Raw genomic sequence first — 22,742 nt, forward strand, 5'->3', positions numbered from 1 at the left:
GCATTCTAATGTTCATGAATTATTTAGCCAGCTAGAGGGTCTAAGCTCTGTCTGTTTATCCGTCTTTCCGTCATAAATAATCACTGAGATAGCGCTCACCTTTTGTCTGGCTTCTCAAGGCGATGATCCAAAAACATACCGTAGTCAATTTCCAATTAGTGCATCACAACTCCCAAGTTTCTACAGTTGATTCCATCTCTGATTCAAATTAAAATATATTATTCAGGCATTTACCAGACACAGTTAATCGGAAAGATTAACAATTAGTGCAACAGTGAAATAAGGGAAAATTCCTCAAGCATCAACAGGGTAAGTGGCCAGATAATTCAGAGTGCCGTGTGGAAGTGCCATGTTAATTGTCAGTGGAATGGACTCTTTAATTCCTATTAAGCTATAATTAAGAATCTACATTCAAGATGCATCATCCAAACAGCTAAGCCACAACATTTGCACGTGGGAATAAGCCAAACTAATTAAGTATGAATAGTCTAGCACAGCGGTTTGCAAACATTTTTGCGGTGCACCCCCTTCTACGTCCCAACCGGGTTGACGCACCCCCCAAAAAAACGCAAAAAAAACCGCGACAAAGCTTTGTTTTATTGCCATATAAATAACTTTGTCATGAGACGTTCCAGCGGCTGTCTTCTACATTTCTATCAAAAACTAATAAAAAACAGTTTTTTGATTTAAAATAAAAGGGATTACAAAGGAAATGTTTATTGTTCCTGTTTTTTATTGTAGCCTATGGAAAAATCCCACTTAAAAAACAAAACTGTGTAATATTTTTATACCAGACCACCATTACGTTTCATCTTGCTTACCCCCTGGTGGCAGCTCGCACCACACTTTGGGAATCCCTGGTCTAGCACAAGGACAAATAACGTTACATTTATTTACCCTTAATGTATAAATCAATGTTGGTCAAGCTCTTGATGATCTCCGATATAGCAAGTGGGACATACATTTATCATTTTGAATAGATAATATTTATTTGGGTGATATGGTCTGAGACAGATGCATAATGCTTACAGCAGGGACAGAGTGTAGTAATACGTGAGACGGCTACAGGAGAGGCAACTTCTTTACCCTCTCCTCAGGGTTTCTAAGTGGTATGTCTAATTTTCCGTAACAGGGCTGCAGCTTTCCAGCTTTGCGATTTGCATTCACAATGGCTAAGATGTCCTTCATTTTTGCTCTCAGACTAAATTAATTTGCTGCCTTTCACGGCCAATTTCCTGTAGAGCCCATCACCAGCACAAGCACAACTTTAATGGGGTTGAGGTGTTTTTTTTTTATCTTACTGGCAATTCATGCCCAAGAAACTACAAAATTAGTGAATTGGAAGATATTCTTATTGGTTTATAAAACATGCATTGTTGATGACCCCAAGTGCATGGCTGATATTGAATAAAAACATTTGGAATGCGGCACTGGGTTAAAGAATATTGGTTTAAAAGGTATCTGAAACACTGATTGTAAATCGAAAGTATTTTGTTCGTATGAATAATTTTCACAATTCTTGGATGCATTGAACCAATACCAAAGTAATCTGGACAGTCATTGTTATTTATTCTATTTTTTGTATGGATCTGCTTGCCGTTTCCTATCTGAAACACTGACACTAGATTTCTAAGTGGTTTTGATTCTAAGGAACACTGTTTAAATCCAAACTACAGCCTCATCATGACCAAAGAGTTGAACCAACAAGGTAAACTTGATAAACCTTATATTTCTTAAGATTGGATAAAAACGGACTGACTGGTTGGTCAATGATGGATTAAAATATGTCAACTCTCACCTGATCACTGGAACAAAACTATTTCGGAATACTGCTGTATGAAATGCATTGTCCCTCCATTATAATGATAGCCATGTTAAAATGCATGCCTGGGGGCTGTATACGCAAAAGGTCATTCTTCCATGACCCTGTGTCCTGGTGAGCCGCTGCAGACCGGGAGGCTGGAGCGGAGCAGGTATGTGACGCCCTGACCTCTTGTGCTCGAGGAAATATTGGCATCTTTCCACAGTGGCTGCAGGGTGATAGAATATCATCTGGTTCTCTCTCTCTCTCTCGCTCTCGCTCTCTCTCTCTCTCTCTCTCTCTCATATATAGCAGCCACATCACTATTCTAATCCACCCACTATCCCTTCATGCACCCGAGCTTCAACAAGCTACCGAGAGCTGTAGCCATAGCAACGTGAGGGTCTGCCGATGCCCTTGGGGTTCATTTCTTGACAGAATTCCTCGGTGTCCTCTCTCGACTAAAGGTCTGCCCCTCTGTGGAATGGCTGTTTATCTTTGCAGACATGAAAACCCTACCACCACCCCCCAGCTATCTTCCTTTCTCTCCCGTGTTCACTTCCTCCTCATCACTTATTTTGAGCGCCAAAACTCGTCTCTAAATTAAGTGAAGCTGTAAATCCTGTGTGGCCTCCACAGAGGAGGACATATTCCTCTTGTTCCAATTCAATAACAGTTACGTAGGCTTGAATAAAGACTATCTTAGTGGCTGTATTTGAGTTTTCCAATTCAACTTTGACATGTTCAATATCGAAATACAATGGTGGCTAAGTAATTAATAGACAAGGTGTGCGGCTATTCATAACAAGGTCATATCTTGTCTCCTTTGAATTTGGGAAGAGATGCTGAGAAGTTTCATAACACACACCTGATGAACGGCTTGTCACTGGCACCTCCTTGTAAATCCAACAGAATGTCCTTTCAGAAAATGGAGAGGCAGACAGACGGTAGGAAAGAGAAGGACAATGAGGAAGACATTAGAGGGACAAAAAGAAGAAGAAACGGGAAAGTGCACCGTCAGAATGCATTGGAAGAATCAAAGGAGAGAATAATCATTATCAAAAAAACATCTGATCCTTTTCATAGGCAAACCCAGCCGGTGCAGCATCATTTGTCACCACTGTGCACCTTTTGATCCTCAGTAAGTCGGCTGAATATTGAATAGAGACATTTTTACTCAATTCTAATCTTTTTAAATGATTATCACAATTGCAATTCAAAGCACATGTAAAGTAATGGCTTTTTAGTCATGGACTGAGCTCAATATGAAGCCTATCTGGGACGCATCAACCCTCATCTGATACCATGATACAAGGTAGAGATCAGTAATGCATCACTGGAATTGTAAATGAGCTATGCTCCCCCATAAGCCACTCTTATCAGAAACAAGTGACAAGAATATGAATCTGAACTATTGACTAATGTGCCTCAGCCTCCTGTTACTGGCAGTTTGTTCTCTGCCTGTGCCACTTACAGTGTATCCCTGCATAACAACCAACAGCACCACGATATGTGTCTCTCTGTTTTAGCCCATCTGCAATATTAACATCACAATCAGTGTCTCATCTTTAGTCAGTAATCATCAGAGTCTTAGATCACAGTTATGAGCATAAATATCGGGCTCTCACACAATCATTTTCCATTTTTTTCCTCCGGTGATTTTTCTGCCACAAACACAGAAACCCACATGCCACATACACACTCACTCAGTCTTTCAGTAATCTTGCTTTCACTGCCTCCCACACAGGCATCTGTAAAAGAGCATGTGTGGTTCACAGCAGTAGCTTGGTCCACACTGAGAGAGACTGGCAGACTCAAAAACTTTTGTGTTACACAAAGAATGCATTAGGTTATAGGCCCTCGATAATTGCACTTCTTCTAAAGGCGGGCCTCTAATGTCAGATGCATTTAGCATTAAAAATAATTACATTTTTACTTTTGCCTTGTGAGATTTTTCAAGAAGTTGCATGATCTTGTGAGGCGCCGACGTGTTGACACTGGAGGGTTATAATCTTGAATGATTTGTTTTGTTTGTTTTGTGCGACAGTGTGCCTATAAAATCTGCGATTGCAACTTAGAAAATGCTACGAAAGAGTATTGAAGCATGTGATGGAGACAGCAGGGTAACTGATTTATGTCCTTGCATCCTTTGTCTTCTCCTTTCTTCTGTCCAGGTGAATGATTGCGAAACAGAAAGAGGTCCTTGCAGTGCGACCCTGTTCCATGCTGATCCCTCCTCTCAGGGGATGGCCAAGGTCCAGGATGGACACACGAACGCATGTGACAGGTACAGTGTGCTACACATGACCTTGACACTTGTCACAGCAATTTCCTTTGGGATTTCGAAGAATATTTTGTATTCTTTTATTCCAATATGTGTGTTTGTGTATATTCTGCAGCTCTGCAATGTTAGAGGAGAGCCAAGATGGTACGGACAGTGGTACCCTGAGTCCTGCCTCAGCTCGACAGGTCACCATCCAGCGCCACTCGGCTCAAGGCTTCGGCTTCGTTGCAGGCAGCCAGAGGCCCGTCATTGTACGCTCCGTCTCTGCTGGTTAGTGTGTGTGTGTGTGTGTGTGTGTGTGTGTGTGTGTGTGTGTGTGTGTGTGTGTGTGTGTGTGTGTGTGTGTGTGTGTGTGTGTGTGTGTGTGTGTGTGTGTGTGTGTGTGTGTGTGTGTGTGTGTGTGTGTGTGCGCACATGAACACTCCAATTCCCTTTTAACTGCATGTATGTGACTTTGTTTGCTGTCCCTTCTCATATGCAGACGGCCCCTCCTTTGGCAAGCTTCTCCCAGGAGACCAGATCTTGGCCATTAACGAAGAGACGGTGAGCGACGCGCCCCGAGAGAGAGTCATAGACCTTGTAAGGTAACATCCTTTACTGTCCCAGGAGGGCGGGAGGGGGAGGGGAGCAGCAACACGGGAAAGTGGAAGTAATAGCGAAGAGGATATGGGTTAAGGGGATGAATCAGATGGAACAAGCTGTTTCCTATTGCTGGTGATGTGCTACATCAACACAAATATGTGGATCAGACAGTCCTTCTCCAGCTGAAGGACAGCGAAGAAAGGGCAGATATAAACCTGGAGAAGCTCTCCAGTACCATGCTGTCCATGGTGTTATCTAACACATTCCACCCTCGTTTGTCTTTCCACAGACGCTGCGAAGACTCTATAGTTCTCACTGTACTGCAGCCCCATCAGGTAGTATACACTCACTCTCTTTCATGTTCCTCTCCCTCGAGATTTCTCGTACTCTTCATCAGTCTTAATACTCTCCCTGTCGCTCTGAATCACACAAACACTATCAGTGTTATGTTCCAACTGTAAGAATCACATAGGAAGCCCTTTTAGAACAGCTCCATAACACCTACACAAGATCCTATTTCATAAAAAGTGTATGTGCATCCATCCATGTTAAGGAAACAGAAACAGAGTATTAAATAGAGTATTTATTTACCAACTGAACTGGATATGTTTAGAAGATGATAAAACAATATTAATATCCAAATAAATGCTACCTAGATTAATTTTAATCTTCTTTAATCAAGATTTTTTTATCTAGGTACCAGAGTTCCGCAGCAGTTGTGCAGGGATGTTCCTATTGCATCTTAATTGTGCTCAGAGCAACAAGCACTGCAATGAAAACCACTCAAACTTTTAGAGGTTGACTTTCATGTGGCAGGTTGTCGCATTGCAGCAGCATTAGCCGACACATGTCTCTTTTAGCGCTGTCAGTCACAGGGGCTTTTCTCACATTTACGTCTCTTCTTTCAAGCTGATTTAAGAGTTCCTGTCTCTCTGTTTATCCTCAGTCACCTAAGTCTGCCTTCATAAGTGCAGCCAAAAAGGCCCGCCTGCGAACCAACCCGCCCAAAGTGCGCTTTTCAGAGCAAGTGTCCATCAGCGACCCAGACTCAGTAAGTTCAGCTAATCGTGTCTCCCTGTGACATGTGCATCATGTTACCTGTCCCTCTATCTCCCACCGTGCATTTCTTTTGTTTGATCAGCAATGGCAAAAGCCTCTGGAATCCTCTCTCCATCCTCTCCTGTGTGTGTCTGTGTGAGCCTTTGGTCAAGTGGTTTAGCCTCAAATAAATAGCTTGGCTGACTGAATTCTCACAGAAGGACCCTAAACGTCTTTTTTAAAGGCATTCACAAATTAAAAAACAAAACTAAATGTTGTATTTTGTGAGAGAGAACAACTTTCTCAGAAATGTTTAACAGTTGGTATGTCCCCAATATACTTAAATGACGTATCAACAAGCTGAAGACATCTCTTTTGTGACTTGAGTTACACTTTATCCCAATGTGTGATAAAGACATAAAGGAATAAATATGTATGAAGCAAAACACTGTACACAAATTATTTACTAGAGGGCGAGGGAATAGGCTACTGTAGTTTACATTTTGGCAAAAGGGAAGCTCTACATATTTCATTTCAGTTCCTCTAATTACACCAAAAAGATTTTCACATGGATTTTGCCGAAACACAGAGAAAATTGAGTGGGATTTAAATACTGAAGTGCCAACCCCTTCAACACAGATCTGACAACTGTTCCCCGGTTCTTTTGTGTGGTTGTTTTAATGACCATTTATTGGGCAGTTCTTTATTAAAAATGAGACTGACAGTATTTTCATCACTGTGTTATGTTTGCCACAAATAATAAAATGTTATGGGACGTGGGGGGACAAAGTAATAGAGTTTTTGTCCTGAGTGAGACAACATTAATTACACAGTCTTTAATGACTGGCTGCTATGCAAGTGTTTGTGGGGGGAGTGGAGGTTATAATGTAAATAAAATTGGAGCAACAAGATGAAAAGCAACAACAATCAATAAAGAATCTGCACTTGAGAGGCAGGCTATTTCATCTTTTTATGTTCCATTTGCCTGAACTTAATGGAGGAAGGGGAAGAAAGAGGATTGCTCATCACATGGACCAGCAGGTCTCTGATAACCTTTAGGTAGGTAGACAGTTCAAGATCGCTATTCATTACAGCTGTGTTTGCCATCCACTCTAGCCCGGCAGCCCCAGTAGTCAACACCACGTGAAACCCAGAGATTGCTTGATCACACCTAAATGAAGACTTTAGTTAAAGCAAGAGGTGTTCCCACAAACCAGCAAAGGCCAACAGCTGTATTAAGACAGCTGCCTGATGTCTGTTTGTGTCTTTATAAGTGTAAAATCTGATTGGTTGTAGCTTGAGAACAGACCACAGGGAACTGCTGACAAAGCGATAGGAGGAAGCTGCTAGGATTGGCCAAAGTGATCAGGTGTTTCAGTCACCACGGCTCGGCGCATGGCAAGACCTTTAGAGCCAACAGGCTGCTATTGATCACTTGAAGACTTATCAGAGTTAAACAGCTAGCATGGTGTTCATTGGGGAAAGGAAAGGGGGGAAGTAATGAGGCCATGGCTTTGAGCTGGGATTGATTCTCCTAACACTTTCCGTGTATGTTACAAATTGGCTGCAGCTCCCCCTCACAATAAGAACAAAGGTAGCGGCCTGTAACAGAAAGTGATAGACCTGTATGTGCCGTCTCTTCACTGGTTCACCCTCGCTTTTATGCTGTAGTATAGAGAAAGATCTGTTCACTTCCAATCTGCACAGAAGAACAGCTTGTGTAGCCTTCTGAATGCTTAAGTTCTCCAGAAACAGACTGCTGGGCATCTGCTGTGGACACAGCTCTCCATTTCAACTCAGTGCATTTTCTGAGATATATTGTTGCAATGAATCCACATCCCTTTACTTTCATAAGTAATGTCTACCTTCTGTTCTTACAAATCCCACCATCACATACAAAAAGAACATATAGGGAGTGATTTTATTTTCGCCCAAATCATGGAGGATTTCTGGGCTTCATCCTTGCTATGTCCCAATACAACCCTTAGGTCTATCTTATTACATTAGGACACCTTCCTCCCCTCTAATCACATCTGTGCTTCTTTGAGATTACATAATAGGAACTGAGTAATTTTCTTTAAAAGCCCTCGAGCAAAAATTGTGAGCGAATGACCGTCACATCCCACTGTAGCGAGAATGAACTGAACTGCGTATCATAACTTTTCTTTCAACAATTTGAGTAAAAGCAGTAACCTTGAATCAGGCCTCTCCTCGTATGCCTCCCCTCACAAAACTCTGCTTCCAATCCCAGCATTCAATTTTCCGTGCATTGCTTACACATTGAATTGATAGACTGGAGAAATTGAATAAGCTCCTCTTTGATCCTGATACAATGCATGGGGGTGAGCTTCCTAAGGCACAGTTTTGCTCTCTCAGATTTCCAAAGGATCAGTTAAAATATATCACCTCATCTCTTCTTTGTTCTTCACAATCAAGAAAAAAAAGTGTCTCTTTTTAGTATCTATTTTTTATCTTGTTTTTGCCTCAATAGCGAAAGGCAGGTTGTGTTTGTATTGTAAGTAATATTCAATTGTAACTAAAAAAGGTGATTTCTTCCTCAATCTTTTCCAGACAATGCTCAAGGACGACTCCTTGCTACTCATACCAAATGTGTTGAAGGTGTTCTTGGAGAATGGACAGATTAAGTCCTTTACATTTGATAGCCGAACCACTGTTAGGGTATGTATTCACTACAGCTCTGCACACACGGAAATACATACTACTTCAACTGCCGAAAGCCAAATGGCAAAGTTAGCGACAAGCTGGTAATGCCGGAGCATTAAGCAGCAGCTACATTTCTCAGGACCAAAACAGAGCTAGACTTAAAGGGTTATTTCTGACAATCAAATAAAAAGGTGATAATATGTTAAGGTTGTCATTACTGTTAATTTGCTGCCCCAAGATGGCAAAAACAATTACTACGTGTAAAATGAAGCCTCATATTATAAATACACAGAAATGAGCACTAGGGTACATTTTTGGTTGCTTTTCTATGATATAGCATGGACTCGCTCTTTACATAATATAATCATTGATTAAGAATATCATGTGGAGTGATTATCATTAAAACCAAAGCACATATGATTTCTACAAAATCTGTGACTCTAACAATAAATAGCTCAAGCCAAACATCAAAATATATTTTGAATTGTTTTGACAAGAAAATAAAACGAGAGCTTTAATTTTGAAAAACCTCACTGTAATGACTTCACTCAGACGGAGGTCATTTTGTCTCCGTCAGCCTGTTAGATGAGTGTGACATCTCCGAGCAGACTCATTATACAGACTCTATTAGATTTCAGAAGTCTCTCCGCTGCTCATGGGGGCAAAGTGACGGGAAAAACAGGAGGAATAAAGCAGCCCTTTTTAAAGTAGGGATGGATGAGGCTAAGTATTGGTCTAATTAAATGGAATGTCAGCATAATAAGAAGGCAGAGCTCAATACAACAATGTCACAGATTAAATCAATGGCACAATAGGATGTCCAGCAGTACAGCCCATTAGACTGACAACTAAAGAAGTCTTCATGCAGTATTTTAGGCAACAATCTATAGCATTGTGTGACCACCCCAGGCATCTTTCAATGCAAACCACACAGTTCAATACTGTTAAAACTGCTCATTCAGAGATAGCTGTGGCTTCGGTTACATAAACAAATGTAAATTCAACTGAATGGGACCAAAAAACCATATTTTAAAATATTGTTCAGCTCTTAATGAGCTTCCACACTGAGACTCAACCACAAACTACAAAACGTATCCCTACATTAGGGTCCTACTTATTATCCATCCCTCTAATGGATGCAGAGGGCAAATAAATGATGAAACTAAAGGCCCGGATAAGAATGTGATAAACTGCGAATTTCCCTTCAGATAATGTTCACTATACTTAGGATGCAGAATCAATTATCACTTGGGAATTTTCCATAACCTGACAAATCTGATATGATAAGAAAGAGCCAAAACAGATCAGAATACATTTGACACACTACTGTACACAAAAAACTGTGAATTCACGGCAAAACTAACCTCCACAAATAAACACTAACAAATCTTGTTGTCATAGAATGTTATCTTACTGTGAAAATGTATTTGAATCATTGTCCATGTCTATTCTTGCAGGATGTGATCTCCTCCCTGCAAGACCGCCTCTCTCTGCGCTACATTGAGCACTTTGCCTTGGTGCTGGAGGCCGGTGGTCTTGACCAGAATCAGAGGTTGCATCTGCTGCAGGACAACCAGCCTCTGACACATGTAAGAAACACAACAGGGAAATGAGAGGAAATTATGAAAGTGGGAATCTGGACTCATGTTGTAGCTCATTCGTTTGTAGTTATATTTTGATATTAATAAGTGCAGGCTGCCCTGTTCACCTGTCCTCATTCGTTTTCCTTCAGGTGGTGCATAGAACATACTTCCAAGGGATGAAGTGTCTGTTCGCATCTGCTTCTTCCCCAAGGACCCTGCAGACCTCCTGAGAAGAGATCCCACTGCATTTGAGTACCTCTATATACAGGTATATCACAGGATTAAGTGTGGATTTTAAGGGTTGTCATTCAATCTTATGACAATGTTTTAAAGCTTTTTTTTGAAGCGCAACGGCTCTGCGTGATTTTACAGATAAGAAATGTCGGGCTATAGACACAATGCCCTTTTTGCAAGCTAGAATTGCTTTCACACAATCTTCATAATCCTACAATCTTTGAACTTGTGAGCTTTCCCAGTCAATTAAAATAATGCTTCCCTTTACATAAGTATTCCAGTTTGCAATGAACTTTGTACAAAGCAGCTTTTCCACCTGCCCTAACAGAGTCGAAATGACGTCATCAAGGAGCGATTCGGCATGGACTGGAAATCTGACATCACGTTACGATTGGCTGCGCTCCATATCTACATCACTGTGTCCTCCGCGCGGCCCAATCAGAAGATCTCGCTCAAGCATGTCGAGTAAGTCCATAAACTAAATTAAGCTTCAAATGAATTTATGGGAAATTAGAGACAAAAACTGATATATTGCATTTTTTACATCATGTAGAGTTATGTGAACCATGTATTTGAGTCCCACAATGAAGTTTGTTCATTCAGTAAGTCTCAATGATTAATAATTAATCCTAATAGTAATAAAGAAACTCAAATTACTCAAGGATAATTTTCCCCGGGTCGTTTTGAGACCAAGAACTCCATTGCTTTGTGAAATTACATCACTCCCTCAATTTGCTCATTTATTCTACAAAACCTCAACCTGGCTAGTAATTAGCTTCTGCCATCACAGCAACTGAAGCAGAACAGATCCACTGTGTCTGTAATAGATTAAAGGTGGTTATGTCAAGCAAGGAGCCAAAGAGAATGTAAGCTTGGCTCACTGTGTCCTCCCATGGGACGATTCAACCCTTTGTCTCCTGAGTTGCGACATGTTCCCCCCTATGACCTACCACCACGGTGTTGTTTTTCTCTTTTGAGTATACTCATCCCTCTTTCCCTTTGCTGATGATCGCAGAAAAGAGTGGGGACTAGAGCCTTTCCTGCCCCTTACTTTGCTTCCAACAGTCAAAGAGAAGAACGTGTGCAAAAGCCTTTCTCAGCTGCTGAAGACCTATCAGCATCCACCGCCATCAGGCAACAAGGTTTGTTCATAACAAGTTCCATATTCGGAATATTCAGGCAACTTTTTGTGGAGTCTTTACTGCCTTCAGTCATAATGCCTTTTTACAAGCATTGCAAATGCATACCCTTTAAATGCTATTAAGATTTTAATGGAAAAGATTTTAATTTATTTAATCGCATGCTTGATAAATAGTCATTTTTATTAGGGCAAGGCATTCATCTGTATAGAGGAAACTGTTGCATAATACTTTTGATCCACATCTGTGGCTCAACAGTGCCCCCATGAGGAATCTGGAAGCACTTTTTTCATATGCGCATTTCTTGTTTTTCATTCTGTTGACAGGTCCCTCCTCTCCAAGGGAAGCTGCAGTACATGCGTGTACTCAATGACCTCCCGCCTTTTGGTGGCATACTGTTCAACACTGTTGGACTGGTAATGCATGTTTTAATCTTTGTGAACAGGAATACACATGTATCCATTCTAATAAATTACCTTTGAAACTGTACATGCTATTCAACAAAGAGCTTGAGTGTCCGTTGCGACATTAAATTGTAATAATCATTATGTGATATTTCCAATAAACTGCAATAAATAAAGGCAATTAATGGTAAACCCCTTTTATTCTTCTACAGGATGAGAAACAATCAGCAACAACACTACTGGTGGGTCCTCGACATGGCATTAGTCATGTAATTGACCTGAAAAACAACCTCACAACAGTTCTGACTGAGTTTACTAGGGTTGCCAAGGTCCAGCTCTACCGAGAGAGCCAGGGAGTGGCTCGTGTGGAGGTGACAATCCATGAGGCCAAGGTACTACAACACAGTCTCTAAATACTCACACTACATTACATCTGACAATGACACAACACTTTGCAGCATGGACAATGTTTATTTGACTTTAAGAGTTTGATACATTCTATTTTTATCAGGTTATTACAAAATGAACAGGCAATGCTCATTGCCTGTTCCCTAAATAGTCTCCTAATTCCCCTCCCTACCACCCCCTGCAGCCCCTGGTCCTACTCATGGAATGGCCTGAAGCCAGTAACTTTGCATGCCTCATCTCTGGCTACTTCAAGCTGTTTGTAGACCCTAAACGGACCATCTACTTCCGGACTCCTGGTCAGTCTCAGCTGACCAAAGCAGGTATGTCAGAAGGCTTTTTTGACTAGTATGGGTTCATATTGAGCACAGGCTCTGATTCTTTATCGCATGTGAAAGAATTTACAAAAAGAAACACAATTGTACACTTAAAGCTTATAATGAAACATTCATCACCCATTTAGAGTTGTATACATGTCTATCATTCAGCCTCATACTGCTTGTATGGCAATATTTGGTAATCTTCATTATATGATCAGTCTACATGGACATTGATCTGCTTTGTCACTGGCTGAGATCATTACCTGTAGTAACCAGGTTATCCTGGAACTACCATCCCATGGTGCCCTTTGATGTCTCCCCTCTCATCTCAGTCTTTATTCATTGGAATGGGAAACTTCATATCATTTTTCCCAAGATATTAAAACATTATAGAATTTTCTGTTTTGTTTTTTTAACGGCATTCTTAAATTATTCAAAGATCATTTTTTCTCATCATACAATACAGGGTTGTGCAACAAAGTGTAACTATAATCCCATTGTGCTAGCATAAGATTTCTTTTTTAGTAGTGTCAACATAAACATATCTTCTGCCATCTGCTGTCTCAACTTGTAGTCCACATAAGGAAGGATCATCATACCATTACATTCCACCAGAATCAAACCCTCCAACCTCAAAAACTTCAACTTTCAACATCCATCTCTGCAATATGACCATGTGACCACCAGCTGTCGCATCTGCTTTCCCATCTGGATCTACTCTATCCCCACTACTTTTTAACACCTCAAACTTTCCACTGCTCTGACAATTCTATCCTCAGATTACAGAAGCTCCCACCATGTTCACCCACGTTCTGGGGCAACCAGCCTGCCAAGTGGAGGGCGGCGAGGGGATGAGAGGGAAAGCTCACACAGGGAGCCTGGGTCTTCAAGGGCCCTAGTTCCGGCCGAGCCTCAGCATCTAGGCCTGTGTCACGTCCACCTTCGAGAACATCAACAATTTCAAGAGCTCAAAATACATGCTGAAGCTGAACTGGACATTAATGAAAACTTTATTTCCCATGAGCCCCCTGGGCGGCCTCGCACCAAGTCAGACCCAACCCAGCAGAGTACAGAGGAAATAGCTGGGGTTTTAGAGAGCCCAGTAGTGGAGAATGCAGGATTTAGAATCCGATCCCAAACAATGGGTCAATCCCAGAAAGCCTCACGATACTTCTGTGACTCCTGCAAAGCCAGGCATAAGGCAGAGGGTCTGTCACCAGCAGTGAACAGCAATGGGAGCTCTGGGAAACACTGCTCCAGTGCTTGTGCCTCCAGAGATGGAGGTGCTGTTGACCTCATCCACTTACCACCTCCAGGGAATGAAGAGGAGGATGAGGCTGAAAGCGTTGGAGAGAAACTGCAACAACCACCACCTGCTATTGCTGCCCCACCACCAGGCTTCAGGGACAACAGTTCCGATGAGGATGACCAAAAGAAAGGGAGGAGGGCTCTAGCCAGTGCCGGCCCAGGGGTCGCCTCTGGAAAGCCAGCACAAGCGAAAGAAGACGTGCCTGTGACATTAATTGATAATGTTGCCACAAGGACAGTCCGAGATCATGCCCAGGAGCTTGATGACGCTCTAGTGTCCACCTTACAGGCCCTAGAGGCTTTGGCAGCCTCTGAGGACTTCCCCCATCATCCTCAACAGCCAACACAGACTGCAGGTCAACAGCCTGAGTCTGGCCTCGGCCCATATCTCACACACCCAAAAACAGTAGTATTGATCCAACATTTATTTTTTCAAAAACAACTTATATTATGGAGAAATTTTACAGTGCATTGTATTTTAATTATATTGTATCTTGTGAAATGGCAGACACATACTTTAGTCTGGTTACAAAGCAATAAAAGTAGTACAACTAATTCCTACATGATATTATATTTTACCAAACTAAAATAATATTAAAATCATTAAGAAAATATCATATAACAAGGAATCTACAACAATAGCTAATAGTTTACCATTTTGTAAATCCAAACCAATCGGCCCATTTAAATGATTAGTCATTTTATGAAAATGTGCTATTTGCTAGTCTTATTACTCAAGCACACACACACATCCACATGAAAAATCTGCAGGTCTTTTAGGTTGGGTGAGGCAAGCCCACTGCTGCATACTTCCGCCTGGAAAGGCATAATAAATCTGACCCTGAAGGATTAAATTCCAGAACAAATTAAAACTATTCCAAAATGAGTTTTGCTCACTTGTGATTAGGATGAATCCATTCAACCGCACATTGCTGGTTTGATAACTAATTGACTACATTGAAATAATATTAAAGGATATGACTATTTTTGAGTCTTTATTAGTAATTTGTTGATTCTCGATTATCCTAACTTTATACTGTGATTCCTTCCTCTACAGGGCTGATTGTCTTAGCTGCCATCACACCTGAGTCATCATTGGACTCAGGACATGAGACCAACTCATCTGAATTGACAGATGTTTCTGAAATGGTGACGGCTATGAAGCAGAACCAGAACCAGGCCTACCTGCTCGCTCACCATATCAACAAAGAACGTATCCTCTGCCGCCGTGACTTTCCCCTGGCTATCCCTGGCTGCACTGCAAAGACCATAGGGACTGGGGCCTTCTCTGTGGGTCAGATCCGTGCTGGCTGTCCACCCAAGCAAGTAATCCTCAGCAAGACAGTTCCCTTTAAAGTCAGTCCCAGTCAAGACTCTACCGTACTCAGCGTAATGACAGAGCAGGGAGGCAACCAAGAGTCTCAGACCGAAAAGAAAGCAGAAAAGAAGGCAAGCTCTGAGTCCACCAAAGCAAACACCCCTGATTGCCCTTCTAAGTCACTTGAAGAACTTAAAGTCTCCAGTTGTTCCCTGACAGCTCAAGTCAGTAAAGATCAGAAGTTAAAAAATTCTTCTGTGGAGACACAAAATCTTTCTGAGGGTATAAGGGTGAAGACAACAGCACCTCTTACTACAGACCCTAGCAACAAAGCCTTACCTACCATCCTACCCGTGGACAGAACTGCCTCTGCAAAGATTTCTCCCACTAATATGTGCCAAGATGCCAAGACTGCCTCTATTGAGACCATGAAGCCTTCAAGCTCTACAGAACTTTTGACAGTTGACGACCTTTTCTGCACCTGCCCAATGCAACAAGAGCCTGGGCCCCAACTAAGACTAAAAGACCCACAGGTTCAGAAGATTGTGGTGTTCCAATCCTCCTCCCCAACAGATGATGAGCGTCTTCGGGCCAAAGGACTTCAGCTTGCTAACAGCAAAGAAAATGCAGTGAGAGTAGGAGCAGATACTAGTTTGGCAAAACCAAGTTCTCAAATTCAAACCAAGTACTCCCCTCGTTTGCCCGTAAAAGCAGAGAAAAAAGAGGTGATTGAAAGTAAGACTGAGGTTGCCCTGGGCAAATCCCACCCTGAGTCACAGAAATGCCCCATGAAATCCTTACCTATTTTAGATGATCTAACAACACCTAGCCCATCTGTGGATAAGGTCTCTACTCTCCCGGCCAGAGAGTCAAAGAAGCATAGCAGTGGTAAGGGAAAGTCCCAACGCAGTGCCCCTTTCTTGAGCTTTAAGAACCTTCTTTCAGCTACGTTCCCAGCAAGAATGCGGCGAGAAACAGATGAGCGAAGGGCTCAGTTGCAGAAAGTCCGCCAGTATGAGCTAGAGTTCTTAGAAGAGCTGCTGAAACCCAAGTCATCCCAGGGAGAATTTTTGCCCCAGGGATCCTCACCTGTGCCCTCAGGCACTCCTTGTGCCTGCCAACTCCGCACCAGCCCTGTCCTAAAAGCACCAGGTATCTCCAGGGAGCAGAGACGCAGCTGTGACTGTAAGCGAATGTGTAGGGGCATGCGACTACCTGATACACCAGTTGGATCCACAACTGAGACGCAACACAGGGGCAGAGAAAGACCTATCTCGAAAACCCCTCCAGCCGTCTCCAAAGTACCTCATACCCAAGGTGCTCCAAGGAGACCTCAGACCTTGGAGATAAAGACCACACGAATACGCTCTACCAGCCTGGAGTCAAGAGAGCCAAGAGGAGAGCAGGCTTCCTGCTTGCCCACTTGTACTTCTCAAACAGATTGCATGGGAGCTCCACAATATAAAAAGCTCCAGAGGCGATATAGCATTGGAGAGCTGGATAACAGCACTAACACACCTGTGTATGCTGAGGTGAGGCCCAAAGCCAAGAGTCTAGAGAAGGAGATGGAAAGGGTGAGAGCCACAGGGCTGAGGCTCCCTACCCCAATAGAGCCAGTCCACACTCAGTCTCACCAGTCAGAGGGGAAGGGGAAAAAAGGTGTGTATTTCATTCAGGGCGAAGAGCTACTGCGTGAAAGTAAAGAAGGGACTAGCGAGGTGCTGCTGAACCTGCCCAGTGAAGACAGTGATGACAAGGATAAATGCTGCTCATTTTGTTTCTGCTACAGAAAGTGTGAAGCAGCAGATGAAAGCAGCGAGAAGGATGAGCTCTCATACTCCATACCCCTTCAGGTCCTTCCCGGAATGGAGCTGGACTCTCGTACCTTTCCTGTAGTAAGCAAAACGCTCCAGGTTCTTAATGCAGAGGACTGCAGTGGGGAAGAAGAAGAGGAGGAGGAGGTGGAGGAGGAGGAAGAGGAAGAGCCACATAACCAGGAGATTGACCTGAGATCCTGTGTTACACTGGAAGGCAGCCTCGCACGGGTACAGGCTCTACAGGGGGAGAGCTTCAGCTTGCCTGATGGTTTCCTTAATGCCCAGTTGGATGCTAATGAATTGCTTGCTATTCTGCGTCAGTGTGGTAACGGCCCACAAGCTGAGGGAGAGGCTCGTCTTCAGCCCTCACAGATTGCAGAGTACAAACAGGAGCTGGCCGTGCGCTTTAAAGAGTTCAGAGCATCTTGTCGACGAGTGGCAAGTGTTGAAAAAAGTCCAACACGTATGCTTGCTGTTGTCACAGCCAGCTTTCAAGTGTTATGTGAACTTACCCAGACCTTCATCAAATTGGTCAGAGGAGTTCGTTCAGAAACCCAAAGGATACAGCTGTTAAGAAAAGTTGAGGAAGTAGCTATCAACTACACTTTGCTTTTGCGTGCAGCAGAAGAATCAATGGGACACTCAAGCAGCTTGCCAACAAAGACAGTGAGCACTCCTGTTTCCTCCAACACCAATAACATGAGCTCACTCACTCGACCCATCAAAACTCTACCTGCCCAGTAGGAATACATCTGGCAGGGATGTAATCAAAACAGTCCAGAATGTGGGTGGCTACTCTATCCAAATTCATTATTTGTTTATTGTTTACATTTTTTACAAGACATGCAATGACTCATCCTCAGTAAAAAATTGCAATGCAGCTGTTCCATCCCATGTTTACAGGCCCTGAGGTAGCCTCATGGATCTTTTTTTGAAAACAAAACTAATGCACAATGGAATAAGAACCCTAGAACAGACTGGGTGATACAGGGCTAATCACCTCATATCAATATTCACGAAATAGATATGTCATTATAGTATAATATTTTATATGTAATGTATATTTGAGTTGTGTCTTCTTAGCAAATAATATAAAGTTTTGTGAAGAAAAAAGTAAAGAATATATTTGCAATGTATTGAATGAAGAGAACTATAAAAATTATATTCAATCATCAAAAAAATATATGTACCCTCTGGACAAAAAACACTTCAGAGATCTCGTCAAGTAGCGAATTCTGTAAATTTCATAGTCCAAAGCGTTGGTTGGTTAGATGGTGATGTGTTTGTTTTGTTGAATTCTCTAACTGTTGTAATGCAAAATGGAGATCTCTGTTGGCTATGTTGACAATGTCTGGCGTAGTGATACAAGAGTCAAAATGTAAGTGACAGTGTTGGAAAATGCAAAAAGCTGAAAGACAAGTATGACATTTAAAACTACATTGACTGGCAGAGGCCCATTCTCTCACTATAACAGTGCAGGTATCAAACGCACCTGCTCAGGGCAGACAATGTAGCAGAGACCCAAGTCACAGTCTTATCCACCATACAGAAATGAGTGCTGTTACCTCACTCTGCTTTAGAGAAGGAAAACCCACACTGTATTTAATAACGCACAGTGTATTTTACACCATCACTGATCCAAAGCTCACTTGCATTTCACTTGTCCTGAGTCATAGATTTATCTACAGCCATCCACTTGCAAGTGAGTAAGCTTATCACTAGAATTTTGCACAACCTCTGAAATTAGCTATGAAGTGAAAATATATCTTTTAATGTTTGACTAAGTGTTTTTTATTCAATCTGCTGCAGAAAATCTCCCGAGTCCACACCGTCAGTTTTACATCATGCACCTCACCTCAAAGCTGAAGCTTACCAGTTTTTTTCCTTTGTTTTTATTCAGGTTTTCAGATACAGTATAAACAAATTAGCTTTCTATGTGCTGTTATACATTGTGCAATCTAGCAAATAGATAAGAAACACACAAAGTAGTTTTCTATGTATTTTAATAAAACTAACACATCTGTTTCCTGTCTGAAATCTTCTTTGTGTCTCATCCTCTTGTTATTCCTGGAAATTAACCAGAGAAGCTTCATAGTTGTATTGGCCTACCTTGTATACGGGACATACTGTTCAAAGAAAGTGCTGTGAAACTGAATTGAAACTGAAACTGACCTGCCACAATGCCAAAAATTAAAAAAGGCAAAATTGTTTATTGAATCTATACTGCCCAGACCTCTGGGATGTAACTTGGATCTCCCATAAAAAAAACTCAAAGGTATACAATACAGTTTTGCAAACATTCAGCCTTAGTCAATCGGTGGTAGGGAATAAACGTTACTTAGTCTCACAATGCATACTTGCGAATGTTCAGCAATTGAGAAACTCTATAAATCAATGGGATTTGGGGGTCAACCTTTTGTTTAGTTCTGCTGTAAATTTAAGGCACTTACATATGTTGGTTCATGTTAGTAATATGTTTTTGTATTATTATATAGTAAGTCTGTGTGTGACAATGTGCTTATTCACCAATTGAGCAAAATTGGCCCCCCCATATAATACTTTTCTTTCCCACTGAGATTTTGACCTTCAATATTTACCAGACATCAGGATATCATCATTGTTGTCCTTCTTTTCTGGGTTTCACAACACACTAGTAGTGTTTACAAGCACCCTCTTTTAATGGTTTGTCCTTCCCTGTTAATGTTGCATTTTCCATAACCATATGCAGTGTTTTTCTCTTTCACTGTACTGCATGTTTTCCTTCACATATTAAGACTTTCAGGGGCAGATATTTTGGCCATTGAAGGTGATGAATCTGTTTGTACAGAAAATGTTGGAGTTCTAAAGTGGAAAAACAGGCAAAAATGAATGCCGTGGCGGCAATATGTTAATGTTTTTGCAGATGATATTCATGGTAATGTATGATTCCACACTGTAAATGTAAATAGTAGGCTAACATATTTGGAGGAATAAGAAAGACTTTTAAAACATCAACTGTTACATTAAGATTGATCCAAAATTCTTCACTATTTTGTAAAAAACGAAAAGATAAAACATGTCTGTAAGGTACTTTATTTATAGTAGTAATGTAACATAGAGACTAATAGCAAAACATATATTTTAATGAGTATATTACAAGTATAAAGCATGGGACATGTTTATTTTTATAAACAAAATTATTGGACAATGTTCTCTCATCAACACTATATATTTTAATATTCTGATAAACATTTTGTGTGGTTTTCATTGTTCAGTTGCTTTGCTAAACTGTGTGGATTTTGTCTGTGTTTCATTCACACAATGAGCCAACCATGGCTTAATCCATTGTTTTTTTATGTGTGCCTTTTCATCCCTGTCTTTATTTACTGTCAATAAGCTTGTCATCACTGTGTTCTTCTGTCTGTGTATACAGTTAATTCCTGTTTTACAAGCAATAAAGTATATTATATAAACTTTTTCAGAGAATTTGGAAATGACATTGCATGCAATAAACGTGCCCTAGTTATAATGAATACAAAGCAATATGCAATATAAAGATTATATTGTCCAGAAACGTCTCTCTTGCAGCTGCTAGGAGGTTGTTACTGCAGCAATTGCGTCAATTATATCAGGTGAACTAAAATAACTTACTACTTTTGTATAACTGTGTTATTCATATAATGCCTAAGCATTTTAAAAGCAGATTAAAGCTGAGCCACAGCCAGACAAGGGAGCCTCTTTGCTTAAACAATAGAAACAAAGTTATGATCTTACACTAAATGGGCGACACGAAGATAATCCACTAACTATACTGTCTGTGGATGTTAGGGCTGTATAACAATAATTTTGCATGCTGGCTTACTGTGTATTCCTAAATAGATCACCACCATTGTTGTGTTTAATGTTTTTCTAACTACGAAGGTACAAATGTCTGCTGTGAAGACGTCTGTATTTACCACCTCTGCATTTTGGTGAAGCAAGTTTGTTCCAAAGTTTGCTCTGTTGTCTCTGAGTTCCTGAAGGGGTTACCAGGCACATTATAAAGGGCTCTGCAAAAACGACAAAGTTAAGATTAGCTTTGATAATAACAAATGGGGAATGTGCAATGTGCAATGGTGTTACCATTGATGTAGAGTATGAAAAGGCTGAATCTTTGTACAAATCATATCTAAAACCAAAGAACGTTGATAGAGCTAATATGGACAGTGTCTCTCTAGCCTGTATGTACTGCATGCCAGAAAAGGTAAATATCTTACATCAAAGATTTGCAGCAGTGCCACAAGTAATATTTAGGGTTAGGGGACACATGTCCACCATGTCAGCAATATTAAAGTTGTTATTCAACTATTTTGAAAATACCTGTAGCATATGTATTTGAGGCAAAAGCATGTGCAGCTCAAACAGTTGAATCTCTGTCCATTTGTAAAATGTTGTATCAGCTTTAATTCATGTTCAGCTTTTTTTCTTCTTTTTTTTTTTTGCATTACTATGAATAAGCTTACAGTAGTGAGCATTACTTATAGCATTGATCCTTGTTGCTTGACAGATGGAGATACTGTCCACTATACTAACAAGGTAGACAACCATAAGACGACATCATGCCATTTACTGTTTTATAAATGTGTTTCAAGTGTATAAAATGTGTCTGTTTAGCAACTGTCATCATGCACTGTGCTAAAGAACAATACAGCTATATTGAATATGCACTCACACTTACTGCTGTAGACCTGCGTTACAGTAAATCATCTTTGATAATATGCATTTCTTACGGTAACCATAGCAGTGTTAATATCGTTTGATTTCCCACACAAGTTCCAGAAATTGACGAAACTGATGTTTGTTTTTAAATAGTTATCAATCTATATAAACCAAGACAGTTGATCTGCTGTTATGGCTTTGATATATTAACCCCAAAGTTGTATTACCTTGACCGGAATTTAACCAAAAATATTGTACTAGAGAGTGAGCGCAGCGAGGACGACCTGTTTCTCTGGTAAGTGCCCTTTACCCGTGAACCCTTAACGTACGGCTAATTTAGCATAGTCTGTGTTAGTTTGTCTTCCAACATTTGGCAGGTCTTTATAGTGAATCAATGACTGACAAATATCCAACTTTTCATGAAAAACGGGATATTATATAATTGTCTTCATTAATAATCTCGTTTTTACCGTTACAAAAACGGCCCCTTCCAATACAACGGTTTACATTTAGATATGTAATAACGTGTTGGAACCGCAGTGCTAGCACTAAGCTAGCGTTAGCTTACGTTAATATAAGTTTCAGATAACCACTTAAAGTTAGCAGACTCACCTGTGAGTAACATGGATAAAATGTCAAAAAGAAGACAAATAATGAAACCGAGCTTCTGTTTTTCTAGTGAAGTCTAGCATTGTTGTGTATAAATCTGATTATATTTTGTTTAGTAGGCAACATACCGTAAATTAAAGGCGCTGCATTTTAGCTAGATTACTGTTGTCATAAAACCACCCTGTATGGTTAAGTGGTTTTAAAGTTCAAAGGCTTTATTTTCATATGCACAGCTACAGTGTAGTTATACAATGCAACATTACTACAAGACATACAACAATAAAACAGATTACAAATGGTGCAAAAAGAAACATAATACAATTAAGAGAGAATGTTGCAAGACTAATGTGCAAGTAATGCAGGAGAAGTTAACTTTATGCAAGTAAAATAGAATAAGGTGAGGTAACGATTATATGTCCAATTAAATGATGTACACTGAAACAAAATACTGCTTATTGTTATAAAAAATCAATATTTGAGATGCAAACAGATGAATGGTATGACGTTTAGCATAATCTTTGCACTTAAACCTTGTTGTCTTTTTAAAACCTTTTTAAAA

At 40.8% G+C, this 22,742-nt stretch overlaps 1 protein-coding gene across 1 annotated transcript in view; it reads left to right on the forward strand.

Annotated features, from left to right (window-relative positions):
• frmpd3 (FERM and PDZ domain containing 3) overlaps positions 1 to 20,352 on the forward strand; it is a 69,849-nt gene extending 49,497 nt beyond the window's left edge. The window contains 16 exon segments of the mRNA XM_063877172.1: positions 3,976 to 4,088; positions 4,201 to 4,355; positions 4,567 to 4,669; positions 4,957 to 5,002; positions 5,614 to 5,718; positions 8,277 to 8,384; positions 9,827 to 9,958; positions 10,102 to 10,141; positions 10,144 to 10,220; positions 10,515 to 10,651; positions 11,202 to 11,328; positions 11,652 to 11,741; positions 11,942 to 12,121; positions 12,322 to 12,457; positions 13,234 to 14,118; positions 14,820 to 20,352. Coding sequence (XP_063733242.1) covers positions 4,048 to 4,088; positions 4,201 to 4,355; positions 4,567 to 4,669; positions 4,957 to 5,002; positions 5,614 to 5,718; positions 8,277 to 8,384; positions 9,827 to 9,958; positions 10,102 to 10,141; positions 10,144 to 10,220; positions 10,515 to 10,651; positions 11,202 to 11,328; positions 11,652 to 11,741; positions 11,942 to 12,121; positions 12,322 to 12,457; positions 13,234 to 14,118; positions 14,820 to 17,641 — 5,184 coding nt within the window. The 5' untranslated portion in view covers positions 3,976 to 4,047 and the 3' untranslated portion in view covers positions 17,642 to 20,352.
• Positions 20,353 to 22,742: the final 2,390 nt, after the last annotated feature.

Source organism: Eleginops maclovinus, chromosome 23 (genome assembly GCF_036324505.1).
Source record: "Eleginops maclovinus isolate JMC-PN-2008 ecotype Puerto Natales chromosome 23, JC_Emac_rtc_rv5, whole genome shotgun sequence".
NCBI lineage: Eukaryota > Metazoa > Chordata > Actinopteri > Perciformes > Eleginopidae > Eleginops > Eleginops maclovinus.